General features: G+C 41.8%; 1 protein-coding gene across 1 annotated transcript; it reads right to left on the bottom strand.

Annotated features, from left to right (window-relative positions):
* Positions 1 to 2,412: 2,412 nt before the first annotated feature.
* Positions 2,413 to 20,170, bottom strand: taf4b (TAF4B RNA polymerase II, TATA box binding protein (TBP)-associated factor). The gene is made up of 15 exons (XM_041936128.1): positions 19,681 to 20,170; positions 19,292 to 19,413; positions 19,090 to 19,197; positions 17,906 to 18,034; positions 17,135 to 17,257; positions 16,727 to 16,816; positions 15,915 to 16,058; positions 14,990 to 15,122; positions 12,879 to 12,963; positions 12,538 to 12,698; positions 10,336 to 10,466; positions 8,621 to 8,746; positions 8,259 to 8,315; positions 5,398 to 5,505; positions 2,413 to 2,538 (listed from the first exon to the last, which is right to left on the bottom strand). The coding sequence occupies exons 1-15, from the start codon at positions 20,168 to 20,170 to the stop codon at positions 2,413 to 2,415; spliced, it is 2,133 nt and encodes a 710-aa protein (XP_041792062.1).
* Between the last annotated feature and the right edge of the window lie 1,891 nt (positions 20,171 to 22,061).

Below are 22,061 nucleotides of genomic sequence, written 5' to 3'. Positions count from 1 at the left end.
GATACTGTTTGTCTCTGTGTGGACAAATCCCATGATAGGCTGTCTTTTAATACTTTCTGACCTCTCTGTCTGTGGATCACAGCTCCGAGCCCATTTGTTCCCACTGTATGAGGCAGCATGTCAATCAATCAATCAATCAATCAGAATATTAATTACATCAAATGTATCAGTCTTATTACTTAAAGCTCTGACAGTGACCTGCACTCTATTATAAAAAAATTTAGAATTAGCTCTGCATCAACCCTCAGACAGAACACATGGAAGATGCTTGGTTCCTAGTGGTTCTGCACACTTTAACGACAGCGTGGAGCACGGCGAAGCAGACTCCATGATCCTCAGCTGCTGCTGGAGGTTCAGTGAGGCAGCTGGTTCAGGAGGAGGACTCCAGTCTCAGACTAGCTGAGGCCTCACAGCAGGCACACACAGTGTGTTGAGTGGCGAGCTGCAGATTTGGATGCTGGAGTTCAAACCAAAAAATCTTGAAAAGTTGAAATGCATGATTAAAATATAACAGATTATTCATATGGCAAACTGCATGTGTGTGGAAAAAAAAAAAAAAAAGGTAAGCTAGAAAAAGCAGAAAAGCAGAAAAAGACCAAAAAGACCCAAAAAGCAAGAAAAGGGGCAGAAGAGCAACACGACAAACGCTGCCTCTAAAGGAGGCGTGTGTTGGAGGAAAGAGGATCATAGCTGCTCTTCTGAGGGTTGATTACACATTGATGCTTGCAAACTGGATAGGCCTACTTACTCGTTCTGTCATGACATATCATGAAACCCAGGGGGAAACAATTAGAACATGCAATATTAATTCATCAGCTAACACAGAATAACATCAATACCTTGTAGCAGTGGAGCACATCTAAAGTAAGCACTCATACCACAACTAAATAATGCCGTTATACTGGGTAATAGCAAATACCCTCATGTAGTACCACAAGTTTTTTCTATCATGGTCTCAATAGTTACTACTGAAAAGGTCATTAGGAAGCAATGTGGTACCCTGTGCATTAAAAAAAAAAAAAAAAACTGTCCATTTCACACACTTTGTGTTTCAGTTCTGTTCCATGTCTTTTCCTAATGTTACTCAGACAGGAGGAAGACTATTCAGTGATGGCTAGATCCACATGTGGTGCTCTGCTGACTATCATCAGAAGGTAAAATAAGCCACACCTACTTGTACGGACAACACCAAACAGCTTGTTTGGCTTTTTGGTTTTTAGCATTTCTTAGCATGCTAACATACTCACAGTAACAATGTTGACATACTGATGAACAGGTATAATGTTCTCCATATTCACAAGCTCAGTTTTTTAGCATGCTAATATTTGCTGACATGCAAATTAGCACTAAACACAAAACACAGCTGGGGCTGATGGGACTATGAGCAGCTTGGATACAGTCATTAGTCATACACTGCATGATCTATGATTGAGGTACTGTAATGCAAAAAGTAGGAAGTAACAGACAGCTTCTATAACTGGACTGAGCTGTGGTTATAGCCGTGCAGGGAGGAAGAGAATCCTGAGGAGATAAATTATTCCTGTAGGCTGGAAGTCCACATTTGTCCTTACTCTAACAGTATGGAAAAGCCCAGTATTTAACCCACGTTTGACCTGGTTATGGTGCTGGATGAAAAGTCACAGGAGATCATCAAAATCTAAGTAGTAGGCAAAAATAATTCATCCTGGACTGAACGTGTGTACATTTCTTTCCAATCCGTCCAATAATTGTTGAGACATTTCATTGTGGACCGACAGGCTGACATTACCATTAGAGGGTGACACAGGAGACGATTTCACTCCCATCCAGCGGCACCACCAAGGGGGGTCCACACTAATCATGCATTGGTCAGGTGGCTGCAACCAACCAGCCACCAGGGCAGACCTGAAAAATAGTGTCTAATCATATCAGAAATGCTTATCTTTATTGAAAAACTGACTTATTGTTATGATTCCAATCCCCTCCCCGCACCCAATGACTTGTTTTCCTGTCGCATCCCAGTCATTTGATGAACAGTCAAACTGACTCCCATCCGTGGGAATCCCACAGGAATCCTGTGGGTCATGAGATTCCTGTGGGATTCTGAAAAAATGTCAGCCTCTAATTACTACCCCCAAAGCCGCGCTGCTTTCCTGGATGAAAACAAGCAGAGACAGAGGAAATGTCATGATGTGACAAATTCTTCCTTTTTAATGACCAAACATCCACCTGGGAACTGAAGCACATTCACTGCCCTGTTTCAACACTATTCAGCCAACAGCAGTGTCCATTCTTCTCTTTACAATCAAAACCAAAACTATCAGTGCTTTTACAGATATATATATTCCAAAACTAGGGATCTTGAAAACACAAACTACAGATCATTATTAGACAAACTGAGCCATTAACAGTAGGAGGAGTACCCTGAGGGCGTCAGAGCATCGCTTTGTAGAGAGTGAGAGAGTGGCGAAGGAAGTAGTCCTGCTCCATGCACACCAGCAAATCCCTCAGCATGACCCGAGTCACTCTCTGAACACCCTGTCTGGGCAGCAGAGTCACCTGAGACACACACACACACACACACAGAAAGTAAAATAAATATTCTTTATAATCATGAGACTGTATATATTCTTATGTAATAAGCAATAATGTAGAGTGAGCTGGTCATCAGCAGAGTGAAGACCCTGACATGAACCTGCTGGTCTTATGGCGAGTGTTTGACACAAATACTGATCCAATCTGTCTTATTGTAAGACAGGAAAATAAAAATGAATCTATTGGAAGAATATTTGCAAATTTGATCATTTCCACACTTTTTAACAGAAAAAGTCACTCAAAGTCAAAGTCACTGTTAGAAGCCCAATCAGACTTTAACCTGAACAAAGTTACTACCAAGGATGTTTTGAGTGTGAAAGCTCAGTCTGACTTTGATAAAGCTAGTTTGAAAACTATTTAAATCCACTACTGTTTTCCCAGACTTTCACGTGTGTCATGGTTTCATCAGCGAATGGACTGTTTAGTTCCCGTCATGAGATGTAAATATACATCTGAGTTATGTTGAACTCTCACAACATAACAGATCAGTGGTGTGGAGCCTCCTACACAGAGCACAAGGAGGAGGAGGAGGATGGAGAGGGGTGCCCAGCATTATAATGAAGGGCATTCAATTGACCACATGAAAAAAAAAAATCAACAGCAGTTTAATTGTACAGTACATTTAGAATATCTTCACCACTTAACCGTCTCAACCTTAACCAAAAGCCCATGTGTAACATTGAGACAACTCTGCATTTGCACTCATCATTTCTCTAAAGAGGATTATGTAAAATCAGTGAAAAAAAGCCAGCCAGACTCTGACTGAAGAGCATCGCTGTACCCAACCATCAGGTAAATACCTACAAATAAATGAAACAACCAGTAAAGAAATGCAGTGTCCAGGCCAGTTTCCTCTCTCTGTGTTTCTGTTTCTCTATCACAGCCACTACAGTTCTTCTTCTGGATACTCTGGTTCATCCACAGTGAATGGCATTTCATCATTGCCGTCATAATTGCTCACATAAACTGCAGAAAGTCTGACCCAAACAGCTGATCTGTGCGTAATACAGTCTGTGACATGTGTAGGAATACGTTCTATGGTTGAGAAAATGTAGTGTCAAAGGTAAGGGCTGTCTGACGGCAAGGTAAGGCGCTGAAATATTCTAAATATAATGTTGACTGTTTATGTGTTTTGCTTTGTTTTTCTGAGGTGGGCCCTCTTTTAGCTGCCTCAAATACATTTTTCTGCTGCTCCTGTCCTTAGCAGCACACTTCCTATGCTGGAACTGCTGCTGCCTCTCTGAACTGGATGGCATCAAGTAATACACTGACAATGACCTCATACAATCCCACTTCAAAAAACCCACAGTCTGCCAAAGAGAATAATCTGTGCTTTCACAATGGAACAATGTCAATATCAGGATTAAAAAGAAATTCTAAAAACTAAAATGAAAGTGGTTGTTGTATTTTTAAAGTTTATGGTGAGACAGGAATCCAGTAGTTCTCTGTGTGAGCACAAGCACTAAGACATGCTAAAGAGAAAAGCTTCCACTCCAAACACTGTAGCCATCACTCCTCCATACTTCCTGTCATCAGCGTGTGCTCTGCCAGCGGAGGTAACGCCTGTGAGGAGGTAAAGGAAGCCCTGTGGCAGCGAGAGGAGGGCGAGGCAGGCAGCCAGCTCCACTGGTGATGCAGTTCAAAGGCAGCGTGAAGTGTGTGCAGTTAACAGAGTGTCCTCATGTTTAAACCTACAGCCTGCAGGGCCGCGACTTAAACACACACTGAATTAAAGACCCGATGAGCTAAACTAACAGTCTCACACATGCTAACTGTGGTAAGCTGAAGGCTTCCTGTGTTAGCCGATGAGGGGCTGGCCTCTGTAGCAACCTGTGGTAATATAAAACATGCTGCTTTCTTTTAGCTTCCATTCATCCTCGGTGCTACACAATCATTGTAGCATTATGTTTTTGTGGTGTTTTATATTTTGTTTCTCTGCTTGTTGCTGAGTCATTTTACTGTGTCTTCTTGTCAGACCCCTGGCACTATTTAAATATCTGAGGCAATCAGAGCAGCCTCATGTAGCTCCAAAAGTTTGAGCCTTTTCTTCCTTTTCTTCTATTCTGAATAGAAATGCTGTAAATGCTCAAATAGTGGTCAGTTACCCAAAACCGTTCAAATGCCTTTATTTGGAACAAACTTCTATCAGAAACAGACCTTTATTAATACTGGTGCCAATTTTAAGTCCATCTTATTTTTGAGCCTGTGTTTTATGAACTGCTCCTGTTTTAACAATGCAAACTCTTCCTCCATGTTTACCTGTTGTCCTGATAAATTCAGCATAATGTACATTCCCACAGCGATAACTAAAAGTGTTCAACAGTCATGCCAATGAGTTTCATTCACTAATTCCAAACTACTGCAATATGTTTTTTACTGCGTTGTATGTTTTCCTCTACTGTGCAAGAGGAATAACACTATTTATTATCCAATTATGTGAAGGCAACATATCCTTTTATACTCTTCTACTGTTAATTCTGTATCTCTTTTCTATTGACTCTTTGAATCTTGCTATGTCTCTCTTGAATTGTTTGCCGTATGTAACGACTCTCCCGGTGTGGGATTAATTAAGTGTTATCTTCATTCTGTTCTACTTTGTCACATTTATGTTCAGTGATGAGCTCACGTCAATGAAACAACACACATCCTGCACAGGTATTTTAAAAAAGCCTTGTGGCAGTACAAAATACATGACGCCACCATCGCCTGGTAGGCAGAAATGTCTGCTAAAAGTGTTAAAACAGTTACTCCTCCTTACACATACATGTAGCCACTTCTCTGGCTTTGTTTTCAACACAGACTGGAGACACCACACAGACCAACCTGGCTCTCAGTCTGCTCCAGAGGTCTCTTCTTGCGAGGCCCGATGGCAGCCAGAGCGGTGAGGTTGGCCTTTCTTTGCTGCAGCTGAGCTTCTTCTATTTGTTGTAGCTGACAAGAGATGAGAGGCAAAGTGTTAGTGAAAATGTGGTGAATGAAGAGTTGCACAAGTATTCACACATTCTATTCCTATTTATACTCACACTAGAAATCAACCTGAGCAAGCATTTTCTATGCTCAACACCTACTGCACAATGCCATGCTGTGCACAGTGTGCAAGTCAAGGGAACGGTTTGAAACTTCAGGGGATGTCTGATGGAGATCGCTAACTGATATCTAAAAAAATCAAAGTGTAAAACAACAATTTTCTGCGGAGGGTTGTGAGAAAATGTCTTGGCTAGAACCAGTAACTTCCTGGAGTTTATGGCGGTTGCCTGGTGCTCAGAGCACATAAATACACTTGGGTTTCTGGTGGTAGCTTCACTTTCACTGTACAGAAATGACTAGGGTGCTATCTAACTCTCAGGTAGACCGCAAATTCCCAGAACTACTGTGGATTAATTAGCTGTTAAATCAAGATCAACACTTCCTCCATGTTTATCTGTTGTCCTGATAAACTCAATATTAAGTCAATTTCCTTTTTTTTCATCAGTCCAACAACAGACTCATGTCACACTCACCACTCTGCTGCTTTCAGTTTTTGACAAAGACAACTTAACAGCTCAGACTGATAACCTGTATCTTTTAGACATTTCATTTCTGGGATTATTGGGATTATGCTGGGCTGTCTACATATACAACATAATCATCTTCAAACACAGCCCCTTCTCTTCACCTGCTGCCACTTTTACTCCTTTTAATTGCACTGTTTCACCTTCTTCCTTGTGCCAAGCTGTGAGGCAGGGGGTGAGTTGAAGGAGGGATGTGGCGGGAGAGAGATGAGGCAACTCCTCCCACCCCCTGCATGACACAGTGGGGGCCCTTAGCAGCTCCTTTAGTAACAGGCTGCTGCATCCAGTGTGTAAGAAGGAACGCTACCGCAGGTCCTTCATTCCAACAACTTTACATTTCGCACAATATTACATATTTGTTACTGTTTTGTATGTTTTATTCTTCTGTGCAATAGTATTAACACTTTTTATTATTATTATTAATCTGAAGGCAGCATACATATTTTTTTCTTTTATATAGTCAAAAATTGCATTTTGCTTGTATAATATGTGCACATATATAGTCTACTTCTTTATTTTGTATATTGAATTCTTCTATCTCGGTTGCTATTTTTCTAACTGCTAGTACATGCTGCTTTAATACCCAAATTTCCACAGCTGGGGATAAAAAAACTTTTATCTTATCTCATCAAACCTTGTGAGATGAAAGCAACAGGAAGTTAGTTATTGTAGTTTGCTTAAACAAAATGATGAAACACAAAGATTTGAGAGTTTGTTTGGTGGTTGATCAGAAACTTTGAACGTGGTTGGGATTTGGCTTGTGGACCTCTGTATTTCCACAGTTCTGGCTGTGGCCCCGATTATAACTGATGGAAATGATTCTGACCATCACAACTACACCAAAAGTTGTAATACATCAGAACAATCCTCTGACAACAACTCACACTCAGCTAATTAACATGATTTCCCAAGCATGAGGGAATTATAGTTAACTGAATCCCAAATCAACAGTTGACTAACAATATTCACACAAAGTTTGTTAAAGATGTTTCTCTGAACACACATTTTATTCACTACTGGCTTCAACTCCAACCCAAACAGCCTCAATTAAAATCACTTCTAATTAGTGCCACACCTACTCAGGCTTTGACAGAGTGTGTGTGTGTGTGTAGGTACAGACTTGGCTAAGTGTATTGAGTGTATGGCGCAGTGCTTGAGAGTGTGTGGGGGTGGCAGCAGCGGGGCATGTAAATGAACAGATCTTTTTTGCTGTGGAGGAACCTCTGGGAGCGTGATGGCTGGGAGCTACACAGCATCTTGAGAAGGAAAACAAGCCCTGCGTGATGTTACTGCCGCCTTAAATAGCCACACTGTAACCGGTGCCTTTCATCTCCCTCACACTTGTTCCTGCCCTGCCAAGCAAAAAACATTACACACACTACTGCATTATTAAATGAACAATTAGCATGAAAAATAGCAGGGATTTAACAAGATCCCTAACAACAGTTCCTGGGAGTGTTCCATTTTAACCAAATTAATAGAAACAATTCTAATCAATGACTCCACAGCAGTAACAGGAGGTGTAGATTTGTATATATGTTTGTGTGTACGAGCTGTGAATTGTTCATTGTTTATAGTCTGATTAGCAACTTGACTTTCACAATGGACAACAAGTCCACATTTCAGAAAGTCTCTGTAAATACATGTCTGCATGAATGAATGCAGATACAATTTTAAAAAAAGCTGAATCCTTGTCAGATGATAGCCTTCAGGTTCAACGTTTGGCCAGAGCATTCTCCACATGGGCTGTTTATCTGCATCAGCACCAGGGTGCCAGCTCCTTCTGGAATCGGGCTTGTACCATCTTCATCATCTATTGTCGGAGAGGAGAGCTACCACAGTGTCAATGATATGGCAAACTTCTACGCTGTGGTAGCTCTCTGTTTAATGTCTTGCTGTACTACTGGATTGTGGGTAATGTTGGAAATAACTGAGCAGAAATGCTTTATGGCAATATTGGATTTTCAAGTCTCTTTATTTGTCAGCTATCTATGTAATTTGGTGAATTTGCCAGAAACAGATCTGTCTACATACACAGCCTGAGGGCTGCTTTAGCTGACTGTTCTGGTTATTCAGCTCACAGGCTGTACAGCTGAGTCTCACAGCTTTCTCCAGATTAAAACACATACACACCTCTTTGGCTCTTTGCTTGAGCTGCTGATGCTGTGGATTCTCAGTGTGTGAGCGACTCTGTGATACAGACAGACAGATGTTGACTTAGTATGCAGCTTAAATATAGGCAGAAATGACAGCTCTACAGAGTCAGAATGGTTTCAGACTAAAAGGTGGTGTGACTAAAATGTCATTTCACTTTAAACAAAAAAACAATGACACGTTTAAAGGTAAACTTCATATCATAAAACCACACTAGTTTCTATTTGTATTGGAGGTTCGACACTAATATCTCTTGCTCTCTCATTCAGACAAAAAAGGTGGTTTAAGACTCATTTCAGTCCAACAAGGGTAGTGCTACTTTCTAGGCCAGCCTAGCTTACTCTGGCCAAACGCAGGAGTCTCTCTCTCTCCTCTTCATCTTTTTTCTTCTTCTTCAAAGCCTCCACTTCCTCCAGGAAGCGAAGCTGGGAGCGTACATCACTCACTTTGGTATGCCACAGGTCCTCCTGTTGCCACAAACACACAAGTTAAAGACCCCTCCGAGGAAAATCATGTTTCAACCCTGTTAACATGTCCATGTGGTGTTTTTATATGCTACAAGATATTATGAGCAAAATAAGCCATTCTTTGTCTAAGCTTCTCCACCCTGGAACTGCAGTGTACCACTGACGGTCTCACAAACAGACAGGGATAACATACTTAAGGAACCAATCCCGTCAACTTGTGGGGTGCGTCTACAGTCAGACAAGGGTTATCAGAGGTAAAGACAGGTGTAGCTAAGTATCAATATTTTGCTAACTAAGTTTCACTATTTTCCAAATGACGGCAGAGACGAGTTCTGTATTGGTAACAAAGTTGCAAAAGGAGAAATGGTGAGAGCCAAACTGTAGCCTGCTGTGGCCTTTTTCCACACCACAGTTTTACCACAAAACTTCTTCTGAAACCTGACGCTGTTCCATCCATTTCTCCCGGGACACAGCATGTACGAGCCAAGATGCTGGTCAACCACAAAGTTTATTTTGGTGAAGTGTATCTGTTCACTGTGTCCAAACAAATCTGCAGTGTGCTACATATTGTTAGCTATTAGCTAACTAGCTATTAGCGCTACCTCAATTTACACACACTACATGAAGGCAAAAGAGTTACAACTAAGACAATTTAAGGCATAAAAGGATTTGTTTTCATGAAAAAAAAGGATGAAAAAAAGAAAGAGGAGATTTAAGGGGGCACAAGCGTGGCTCTGACAGTTTCCCTGACCATGAAACTGTCTTCGCCTGTCTGTGTGGTATTTCGGTGCCCAGTGCAGAGTGCATGGTGCACAGGTGGAGGAGAGAAACAAACAGGTGGGAGGCTTAATAAAATGAGGCTGAACAAAGAGAGTAGGTGGTATCTTGGGGCAAACTAGGTCTTAGATTCTCAGATGTCTGAGAACCACGTATGTTTGTGGTGCAATGTCAATCTGCTGCCACTATGAGATGTAATAGAATTCAAATTGAAAAGGCTTCACCAACATTTTTTATGATCATTTTCTACCATCCTTACTATCAGTGTCAATTCAGTATCAGTGCTAATTAACTGTAAAGCACTCACAGCAGTGCTCTGCAGACAACAATATGATTTCCAGAAAAAGCTCTTTTCATTTGCTGAGCTGCTGTCATGCTTCACTGTGATTGGCTCAGGTGTTTAGAGCTGTTGGACCAGTGAAGTGACTTGCTGTGTTTATTGATCATCACATCCCCTGACCTGTAGTCCTTGTCACTCAATCCTTTTGCACTTTGCCCTGTCGCACATACATGAACACAGCACATGGATATGCCTACGGTCTGTCTGAGAACATTTTGACATAAAAAGATAAAGTGGTTTTCTCATAAAAGCTGAATTATCGTAATAATGAGAAATATGTCATAATAACATGAATAATATCTAAAATAAATATAACAAATAACAAGGAACTGAGCAGATTTTTTTGGTCATGATGGCAGATGACTATTCTGACATAATTTTTCTTAGTATGAATGAACATAAATCACTGATTCATAAGAAATGTGGCAGCTAACCAGTGCCGCTGCTTTGAGTCAGGGTCAGACTGCCGTACCTTCAGGGCTGTCTTGCGGCGTTCTGCCATCAAAGTAAGCTTCTCTATCAGCCCACGGAGACACTTCTGCGTAGCATGAGAAACCAGAGCTACCACCTCTGGACTGACATCAGTTACTCCCAGTGCCTGTCCTACCCCAGGACACACAAAACATCTGGCAGTAGTACCATAAGAGGAGTTCAATACAAAGATAGATTATAGCTAAGACAGGGCATTTACTATGGAAGTCAATGAAAAAATTAATAAAAGCCATATATTAACTGAAGTGAATTAAAAAAACTCAATACTTGATTCAATCGTAGTACTCATCAAAAACAAACAAAAATGATGCAAACACATTTAAAGTGCCAATCTGAACGATTTCAGTCCTGGTTGATCTGTCCCTGTGGTTACTGGTGGCAACAGTATGGTGGTGTGGGGTTGCTATCTTTCAAAAAGTGAAAAGGCATTGTTTTGCATTTCTGGTTAGCACAGCTGTTTTGTCATGACATTTAATCTCTAACTAAAATCGAATACACACTGACAAAAAACAGTGATTGCTAGAGTAGAGGTCACTGGGATAAACAAGACTGGAAACTCTCTCTCTCTTCACAACCTTCTCAACTGTGAAAAAAAAGCAGCACTACCGTGGCTGTTCTTGTATGGGCCTGTGTCGCTGCACTGAATGTGCTGCATGACGAACAAGGATCACACAACCAGAGATTCTGTCCAGTAATTATCTCTTCAGTCATAACGTCTGGGGAAAAGAATTCCTGCTTAAGATCTGAAAATATTCTGGCTCTACACACTGTTTTCCTCTGCCGCACCCTCCATCTCACTCCTCTCCTGACTTCACATCCAAGTCTGTGAATTAAGGGTTTATTTCGACCAAACCAGAGTTGGTGGCAACTGTTAAAACAGTGAAAGACACACCTCTGTTGAATCTGAAGTGTGATTTACAATGATAAAATTACAGTTTGTCAATGCAGTGGTGACTTTGGCGAGAACAATATAGCGGCAGAAAGGATCCGTCTCTGTAGGGATCCTTTCCATATTGTTCTCAGACACTTAGAAAAACAATCTGAACCTGAATGTGAAAAGTCCTGAATGTGCAGGACTTGATAACAGACAGGAGTCATTGCATCGTTGAGCCAGCGGTAATTACAATCCAGGCGCCACCTGGCAGTGGGCTTTGGCACCATTTGCTCGGATGAAGTCCCTGAGGTGCCGGGCCAGGGCCCGGCGGTTGAGATGTAGTGTTCCACCACATGCTTGGCCGTGGAGGCTGTATGAGGTCTGGAAACTCAGCTAGGAGGCAGAGGAACTCATCCATGGTGGAGAGCATGCCAGCCAGTGTGATGGTGCCTGGTGCACTGAGTGTACAATATATGCATGTCCATTTGCAATGGATGCTCCTCTGTGCCCTCATGAGGGGGAAAAAAGTGCTGGCCAGAGATGGCATCACACGGTGCATTTCGGCCTTTGGTCCGAACCTCACTTGGTAGAAACACAGGCTGATGGCCCCCTGCTGTTAAATCACCACTGCTGTGGCGGTGACAACGACCACTGTCTCCACCGGCAGCGATGAAGTGGCTTGGGCTGGGTCCAGCACGGCTGGTCAAGTGTTGATTTGTCGTCAGTGATGGTGGTGTGGGCCAAAGTTGCCGTACCCGAGAAGACAGCTGCTGCAGAAACAGTTTAACAAAAACGAAGTCCAAAATAATTCTCCAGCTCTGGAAGATGCTCGAGGACAACCACCACTCTGCTCCAATGACATGTTTAGTGTCATCCCCTTTAATGTTTGCAAACTGCACCACCATCTGAGCAAACTAGACTATACCAATGCTTGCGTCTCCCAAAACTGTCTTTCGTCTACATAACCTTTGTGGCCGTTCTTCCACTCAACACAAAAACTCACATCACCTACATGACGCTGTCGTAACATCTGTTGTCACCATTTTAAACGCGGCCTGGCACTGTTCATATTTTAAATTCCTAATGAAAAAAACCATACGGCTTACTTTGATTGTGTGTGACAGAGATGAGAAACAATTTGGTGTTGTCGTGCTGTCTGTTTATGGCTGTTAAACTACTAAAGTGCTGTCTAGTGTGGAAGACACACCTGCAGTAAGGCCGATGTAATAAATACTTAATGCAGAAAATGTTAAATGAAGCGTTGAGTCCAGTCGGTGGCTGAGCTCTGCCTCAGCATGGCTCTCGTACCTGTATGAAGGATTCGGCTGAGCACTGGCTTAGGCGAGAGGAACGGCTGATCCTGGCATGACTGCACCACAGTGCCAACCATGGTGGTCAAGATCTGTGCTGTCTCCTCTCTCAGGTTGACTCCAGCCATGGAGGCCACATCATTAATGTCATCATCTTCTCTGGGAAACATGCATACACACAGGCACAGACACACACACAAATGAATTAGTGCTTTGTGGAGGTCAGTCAACTTTGTACTTTTACACAATGTTAATGACATTTGCTGAATTGTTCAACTTAAAAGCCCTCACACTTAAATTACAGTCTAGAGATATAAAGACATCAACTGTATGTATTACTTGTAAGATCCTGAACTGTCCTTAAAAACAAATTTGGTGGGCCGTGATGGATCCTGAGTGAAAGGCTGCTTCAGTGAAAAAGTCCCTGTAAAAACAGAAAGACAGAAGATTATTTGGAGAGTAGGATTTCATTTAGCAGAGTCTGTGTTTGTGGATGACAAACAATAAGATATTTAAGTTTGCGGCAATTGTGTCAGTACAGGCCACTGCGAACGGCCAAGAGTTCATCTCCACATGGTATTATCGTCGATATCTGAATAGGTTATCTAATGAAATCTGATCACAGGTCCTTTTTATCTGCACCTGGTAGTGATAAGCCATCTCCTTACCTCAGCTCTGTCTGCACTGTTTGAATCTCAATATGCAAATATGATGGATAAGAAGGATTTGATGTTGTCTAAATGCAATGTGCTTTTTGTGCATTTACACCTGCACAAACAAACCTTCTTCCTGATCAAGGTACAGGGTTAATATATTTGTCATTCTACAACCCACGGTTGCACAACAAAATGGAAGCTTAGTCTCTTTGTGCTACACAATAAGAAACTATTTTACATGGTAGGTGAGGTTGAGGAGTCACACAGCCTGGGGAAACAAGCTGCTCTGTAGTCTGGTGGTACGACAGCAGATACATCTGTGTTGCCTACCAGATGAAATCAGGGTGAACAGGCTGTGGCTGAGGTGGGTATTGTCTTTTAGTATCCTGTACTAAAGGCCTCTGCTCACCTCACCTCACCGATGTCTCTGCTGCTCCATTGATGGACACCACTGATGTTCTGTGTGGTTTCAATCACCTGCTGCAGAGCCCTCCTGTCCTGGCCGGTGCACAAACCAAGCCAGTTTGTAATGTATTCAGTAAGGATGTTTTCTATTGCTCCACTGTAACAGTTAACCCCTTTACATGTGAATTTATTTAGAATTATATTAAAAAAATAATTCTTTGTGTTTTAACTTTCAAATTGATCCTAAATTAAGAGGAGTTTGTTCATTTTTCTGCAGCACATACAATAGATATACATTTAGGTATGATGCAAATTAGCGACAACAGGCGTTAATGCTTAAATGCAATAAAAATACTTTTTCCAAAATTCATAAATGTGCATCAGAAAAGCCATTCAAAATTAATTTATTTCATCAAAACAGCCACAAAATTGGCTTATAACCATTACACTGTAACAACAACACAACGGATGTAGTTGACTTTGACTGGTCTGATGAGAAACCAGTGCTTGCAAAGGTTCCTAGGTGTGTGCTGAATATGTACAAACCAGCATTAGAGGAATGCATGCGTGATTCGGCTGCAATGTGGATTAAAGCAGTATGATGCGAAATCGCGACAATCAGCGTTAAGGGTTTAACAAGAACTTGGCATGTGAATTATGCTTTCTTCAAAAAATAGTCTTTTCTCAGCATTCTTTAATGGGGTGGACATGTGTGACATCCATGACAGTTTCTCCATGACACTGATTCCCAGCTAGGAAAACTGTTCACCAGTACCACCGTAGCTCCACTGATGCAAATAAGAATGCGTCCTTGCCTCCTTTGCCTTGGTTTTTCTAACATTCAGTGGTAGGCTCTACTCTGTGCATCACTGTGCAAGATTGTGTATTTCCTTCTGATATGACTTCTCATCATTGTTTGAAATCCAACAGATTATGGTGATGTCATCCACAAGCTTCACAACTCCATGTTGGCTATTGCAATCCTAAGTGTACACCATGAACAGGAGGGGACTAAGCACACAGCCCTGGGGGGTTCCAGTGTTGAGTAACAGAGTGCAGGACGCATGACCATGAATGTGAATGGGCCAGGCCTGAGGTCTGTTTGTGAGGACAATAGTGAGGACAGGGCATTTACTATGGAAGTCAATGAAAAAGTGAGGGCCCAATATCCAGTTGCAGACTGTGCTACTCAAGTCCAGAGTGCAAGTTTGCCCATGAGGTTCATGGGGTAAAGATTGTATTGATGCTGAACTGAAATCAATAAAGAGCATTTTGATGTAGGTCAGGGCCTTTCAGTTTGTAACTGAATAAAGTTGAACTAAACCTTAGAATCAGAATTGAATTGTGATATTTCCCAAGATTCCCACACCTGTTTTCCACAACCATTACCTGTGAGGTGTTTTCCAGACTGGACCACTGCGTGTTTGGGGATGGGTCTGCTGCTCTTAGATATATCATTTCTGGACTGGGCTAATGTCATCAGCCCAGGTCTCAGAGTCACTCCTCGAGGCTGCTGGAAAACCTGTATTTTAACGGGCAATAATTAAGCATCCGTCTCAAACGTAGCATGTATGTCCCTAATAAGGCATCTGACACCCAGCGTAAAATTTCTATTTCACATGAACACCTCAGCCTTTTGACAAACCTGTTAAACACATTTCAGATACCTAGGGGTCCCCCGTAAGATGTGACGTCATCAAACCCTTTTGCACTCAACAGAAATCCTTCTCTTGAGTACAAAACGGTGGCTCCATTGACCAACATTAAAGCCTCAAGCAGCAACAAGCCAAGTCACTTCCACTAGTTTAATTTTGCTGAAAGAAGGAGTGAGACCAATCACAATCTTGTTTCATAATCACGAAGCCGCAGTATTTCAATAAATGCGCACTCAAAGTTCCTCCATTTCTCCTGCTTCCATCAGATTTGAACAACACCCAATGTTTATAATATTTGTTCTTGGAGCCCAACGAGAAGCTTTCACGGGACCACACTCTGACAGAAACAGTTTTTTGGTGAGCAATCTAATAGCTAAGAAGCTGAAAGCTCATTCAGAAGGAGAATTTGAGAAGGATTGCCGTGTTGCTACAGTGGAGCTGCTAGCACTAGCAAATGCAACTGGACAGAGGGAACACTGTATTTTTCTACTCGGCAACAACAAAAGCCTGCTATGACATGTGAATATGCAGATGATTGTGAAAACTCCTGCAGGCATTTGGTGAGAGGTTTCAGGACATGAAATATGTTTGATGAAACACCTTTTTCTACGGTAAAATGAACACAGCTCACCACTTTAGACAGGCAGACATATATTTACCTGCTGGCTGGTACAGAGGTTTTGTGCTGTGTCAGAAGGCCTAATGGTGGAGGACAAAGTGTTGGGGTTGCGGGTGGAAGTTGAGGCTTGTTGGATAAATGACTGGGGGTCTGCAGTAAGGCGACGCACTGCAGGAAGACTTTTCTGGTAGCAATGAGGAAAAAAAGTGAAAAGTTGTCATGTTATGAACCAAATTCCATTTTGCCATTAAAATGACAGAGACATTTTTAGATGAGCTATATGAACTTGGACTTGGATTTAATTTCATTCACCAAAGTAATGATAAGAGTTCTGGTAAAACCATTTCGTGGAAGAAAAATTGCAAAGTTGAAAGTCATACAGTAACTAAGCGTAGTCCCACTATGAGCAACTATGTTGCTTTGGTAAAAGAATACAAATGACAAAACTGACTGACTAAATATGCCCAGATGTTAAAAGTATGCCTAGTGTCCCAATCACACGCTCAGATTTACCAAAATGCTGATTAAATATGGGTTTGACACATATCTAAACACTCCCATATGCAGTGAAATGCTCGCAGGGTAGAACCCATCTTCCATTAAAAAGTAGCAGACTGAGGTGAACTGAACACCAGTAAAGTTCAGATCAGATATTGATCAGCTTTAGTTTAGCCAATACCAAACCATTCAAATATTCTCGGATCAGCCCTGACACTGACCCCTGGACTTGGCTTGGGACATTCCTGATAAAAGTCTATGTCTTGAATTTGATTCATAAACTTTTGGACATTTTGAGACTTTCCAGGACCTGTGGACTTAAGGAGGCAATGATCATGTGCTGTTGAATCTCACCTTAAGGAAAGGCACCAAGCAGGGCTGTGGAGTCGACTTCAACTCACGATAGAGCTGTTCCGTAAACTCCTCTGCTTCAAGTTTTCCTTCCTGCAGAAAAAAAACATGTACAAATTCTCCAGGAAGTAAAGCGTAATACATCACTTGTGTCATTATCGCCATCAACCACAAAATATTTGGCCAGTACAAGAAAGAGAGTTGGGATCTGAAAAAATAATCTTAACTCAATGTCTGCTAGCTTTTTAGTAAGTAGCTTCTTCCAGGTCTGGCATACAGGTTTAAACCAATGAGATGACTGATGGATTTAAGATACTTTAGTTCTTTTCAAGACTTAATTTTAGACATTAGTCATGATTCAATTCTACTGAGTGAAACCAGCTCCTGTGATGATGAAGAGGGGAGACACACCAGCAGACTCCTGACGAGTCCTCTGACGTTGTTAGCCATGTTGGCAGACCGGGAGTCACTGGATGCCAGCTTGATCAGAGTCACCAGGAAGCTCTTGCACTTCTTCACACTTTCCAGGGTCTCCTGTTGGTGAAATGTCAGCCAACAACCTGTCCTGAGGGTTACTGTCTCACTTGCTCTGCTTATTTGCAACTGATGCATCAGTTTTTGTGCAAGATTGCATTCTTTGTATCCCTGTTAATAGTCTTATGTTGTAATAATGCCAAACACAGAAAATGCACTGGAAGGTCAAAATGACATCCTCAGACACAAATGTAGACATTAAGTGATAAAACATACATAGAAGATGGTCAGCATGAATAAACAATCCACAAACTATGAAACTTCAGTGGTTTAATCACAAGAGCAAGGCATCCACAATCAACTAGGCATGCTGGGAAAGTTTATTATTCAGACAACAAATACAGCAAACTTCATTACTTTACTTTAGCTCATTTAACACTCTGTAACTCTTTTAACATATTACTATTTACATGTTATGAGCATTTTATGTGTTATGGAAGCAGTACCAGTAATAATACAAAGGGATACTAGCTCTCATGCTATTGTTTTTGTTTATCTTTGATGTGTTTTCTATAATGACCACAATATAGATGCTACCTGTGGAGAGGGTGATGTGGTTGTTGTTCGATTGCCTTCATGGAGTCCAGTTTCAGCCAAGTGAAATTCAAACTGAGGATGCAGGTTCGATCTGGGACTGATTGGACTCACCTGACTAAAAGTGGCTGCTGGCTCCTTTTTGGTTTCTGTGATGACCGCCTGAATGCGAGGCTGGCTCCCCTGCTCAGTCACAGCACTGAGGTTCTGGACTACAGCTGCTTTGGGAGCTACACCAATCACCTGAACAGCACAATATAATCCATCACTGATAAAAATGACCAACGCTGTGGTAACAGGCATGCGCGGACTGGTGACAGCCACTGCTGAATGACACAAACAAGAATGGCCCTAATTGTATTTGGTTGTGGTGTGTGGGAGCAGCAGGAGCCAAACTCACAGCAAAGTGGAGATACTACCTTCTGGGATTTGTACTCTGACAGGTTGACTGAAGTCCCACTTGAACTTCACATGTACACTACCAGTCAAAAGTTTGGACACACCTTCTCACTCAATGGTTTTTCTTAATTTTAATACTTTCTACATTGTAGATTCATACTGAAGACATCAGACCTATGAAAGAACACACATGGAATTATGTATTAAATAAAAAAGGGTTAAACAAACCAGAATATGTTTTATATTTATTATTCTTGGAAGTGGCCACTTTTTGCTTTGATGACAGCTTTGCACACTCTTAGCATTCTCACAATCAGCTTCATGAGGCAGTCACCTGAAATGGTTTTCAGTTAACAGGTGTGCCATGTCAAGAGTTAATATGTGGAATTTCTTGCCTTTGTAATGTGTTTGACAGAAGTAGACAGAAGTAGGTTTGGTACACAGTTAACAGTCCTATTTGTCTACCAAACTTTTGACTGGCTGTGGAAAGGTTAGTCTCATCTGTAAATGGGTTCTTGCCCTTAAACTCTGACGCCTCTGCATGTTTGGTCAAAGACAAGTGCTTCTGGTGTCTCTGGTGTCAATCTGATTCTTGTACAGGTCAAACAACTGCACCCTGACCCCCTCAATGGGAGGGCTTAAGTCCAGTAGCAAGGGAAATCTGATTCACTAAGCAATAATGACATTAAATCATTTTCTTTATATACGTATATATGTATACAATAATGCTTTTTATGCCGCTTTGTCAGGCTTCCATTATCATCATAAATAAAATTGAATGGAATTGTCATCATTAGCATTATTTATGACAGGTGAGGTAACTTGCAGGAACAATGCCAACGACCAAACACTTCACAACCTGCTGTCAGTGATAGTTAAGCGTAAACCCACTCCTGTACCTTTACCACAGATGTCTTCTGGACTGCTGCTGTCTGCAAACTGGGAGGGGCTGCCATCCTGATCACTGTCACCTTCTCATTACTTTTAGTTCCAGCGGCTGCAGATACCTGAATTCAATTCAGACAATAAGACACATGACTACATTCATCCACACTGGCATTAAATAGAATGAAAGCAAAACAAACACGCAAACACACGCACCTGTGGGGTCAGTATTCTGGGTGCTTGACCACTGATGCCTCTTGGTCCCTGCTGAGCCTGTGCCAAAGCCTGATGGGAGACCAGCATCAGCTGACCACTGTCACTGCAGATCAACATCATACCTGCCAGAAAGGGAGTCTCAAATCACTTTCAGTGTAACAAATTGATGATTAGACCTGAAAAGATAGAGTGCTGGGTATGGTAGACGCATGTGTAGTGTATGCATCATGGACCAAACATAGTACAAACAGCTAGTGGCAGACATTTAAATGGAAACACAGAATAACATGCAGTCTACTGAATACAGAAAAATTAAGTGAAGATGTCACAGTAGCCCAGTCTATAAACACGGGTTGTAGGTATACAACAGTGGAGTGGTGCAAGCTTACCTGGTGGTATCTGGATATTGGCTGGGAACTGTGGGGAAGCAGTCTGTGGACGCTGAGGGGCCACAGCCATTGACTGTGGAGCTGCAGCCTTTGGGACAGTTATCATCACAGTCCTTCCTTGAGTTGTAGTCTGGTTCAGGGAGCCCACCTGGCTCAAAGCTGGTTTTGCTACCTGTGGCTGGCTGTTAGAACTCACTCCTCCTTGGGCGGCAACCTTTCCTATCATCATGACAGAAGGAGAGGAAGTCTGTCGGCCTGGGACTGTGGAGGCAGGTCGGTGGCCCCGGCCAACGGGGACAACTTTAGGTGGGCCAGGGGCAGGGTCGCCCTTTGTCGCAGCTGCTGCAGTAGGTGAGGGTTGCACAGCGGTGATGGGTCCAGTTTTGGCTGGAACCTGGACTATCTTCACTTGAATAGAGGTGTCACCATACCCCGCTGCCATGCAGGACTCCACCTTTTGGGCTTCAATAACCACTTTATCTGTGGCCATAATGCTTTCTAAATAGAAGAACAACCTCATTTTATACAGAATCCAAAAAAAATATGAAACACAAATTGAAGAGTTTGTTTTCCAGCTGCTGCAAATGATGTTAGGCTAGATTAATTTAAACTAAGACCGAAACCTGTTGAAAGAATTACACTTAAAACTTCATAACAGTAAACTCAGATACAGGCCAGTGACTCCTGCCAACAGCTGAACCACTTTAACTGAGTCCTTTGAGCTTCCAAACTCAACAGCAGCTGTTCATCACCCGACCTAATGCTGCTGAGAGTCTAACGTTAGCTAATTTAGCGCTATGGGTTAGCTAGCCAAGTTAACCAGCGACTTTTAGCGAGTATCCGATTTTTTATTTTTTTTATTTATTTTTTTTTTGCTGCATGCAAATTATGTTTGCCGATAACTAACGTTAAAAGCGTTACGAGTTTCTGCCTTAGAACAAAACAAGTTGGACATGGATTAACAGTTATGTATGATATCATTCAGAGACACCAGGGACATTATCGCTAGCTAACTGTGCGATTCGTTTCGCTGCCAGTCGATATTTAATCTAAAGGAACAAGCTTTCGCGGTGAAATTATCTTTCGGACGACGTTCGTTGAAATAGTTGCACCTCTAACGTTACCATGTCTCAGTGATGTCCACCGAGCAGACGAGGAGGAAAAGCGCAGTCAGAAACTCACCTGTTGTAGGTGGTCTCTCGGTCTGTGGCTCATGTGGACACGCGGTGAGAGCGGCGTGAGAGCAGACTGGCACCTGAACACACCCTGGAGCAGTGATGCATTTGGGGCACACAGTAGGATGCGCCGTGATATGCTACAACTGGAAAACATAATGATTAATAAATGACTTTATCTCAGTGTTTGTGAGTAGAAGTGTGGCAGAATAAATGTGAACTGAAAACAGCTAGTTTGTAAAAATGATTCTAGCGGTAGTAACACAAATGCACCGTTTAACTTTTTGACAATGTTGGGAAGTTTAAAAGTTATTGTGGAAAAAAAAGTACTGTGAAGTTAGTAACATTTGCAACGATGTGAAGTGTTTGGTCTGACACAATGCAGTGGAACACAGTTCATTTCATTCAAAATGTGTGTAATTACTCTATAGCAGTGGTCCCCAAGTCACGGGCAATTGGTACCGGGCCGCACAAGAAATAATTATTTATTTCCGTTTTATTTATTGTCTGAGTCTGAACGAGATTTTATTTTGAAAAACCTTTTATTTTGAAAAATGACCGGATTCTCTCGGCTACATCTCGGTCACTTGAGCACTCAAATTTAACCCACAAGCTCGCAAAATGAGTAAAAGACGGGCGTCTGTGGAAAGTTTCTTTGCGAAGGGGAAAAGGCTCAGTGAAGAGGCAGAAGAAGAGCGACGACTTTCGAGAAAAAGAAAGCTTTTAACAGACAACACCAGGAGTCCTGCTTGAAATATGGATTTGTTGACAGGTGATTCCCACACACCAAGACCGCTCTGCATCATTTGACCGGCTCTTTAGTGAAGCAATGAAGCCTCAAAACTGCTTCGCCTCTTGTATTTCTAATAAAAAATAAAAATGTTGTGTAGGTATATTTAGATAATAGAGAATTGTGAATTGCTGGTTCTTGTCATGTATTTATTTTTCCACGTGATTTTTTTTTAAATAATTTATTTAGGGGGCAGAGAGGATGTTACCAGAGACTTTGATGTTATACTCATGTTATGATTTTGGCGCAATGTTACAAGGAAGCTGCTAATAAAGTTGCATATGAGTACACAGTGGAGTTACGTTTATTATTATATTTACATTATAAACGATCTAGGTACACCCCCTTCCCTCCCGGTGACCACTGCTCTGTAGAATTATTTTTCATACAGTACAGTTAGTTCTCCTGACACATCT

Source organism: Chelmon rostratus, chromosome 4 (genome assembly GCF_017976325.1).
Source record: "Chelmon rostratus isolate fCheRos1 chromosome 4, fCheRos1.pri, whole genome shotgun sequence".
Taxonomy (NCBI): Eukaryota; Metazoa; Chordata; class Actinopteri; order Chaetodontiformes; family Chaetodontidae; genus Chelmon; species Chelmon rostratus.
Note: the sequence above shows the minus strand (reverse complement) of the source record. Positions and strands in the feature narration are given on the sequence as shown.

What these genes read in the sequence shown, in the direction of transcription:
- taf4b (XM_041936128.1), bottom strand. Translation starts at nt 20,170, where the DNA reads ATGGCCACAGATAAAGTGGTTATTGAAGCCCAAAAGGTGGAGTCCTGC. An exon ending in GACTCGTCAGGAGTCTGCTG is followed by an intron (nt 16,817 to 17,134) that starts GTGTGTCTCCCC and finishes TTTTTTCTGCAG; the next exon opens with GAAGGAAAACTTGAAGCAGA. An exon ending in TCAAGCAAAGAGCCAAAGAG is followed by an intron (nt 5,506 to 8,258) that starts GTGTGTATGTGT and finishes ATCTCTTGTCAG; the next exon opens with CTACAACAAATAGAAGAAGC.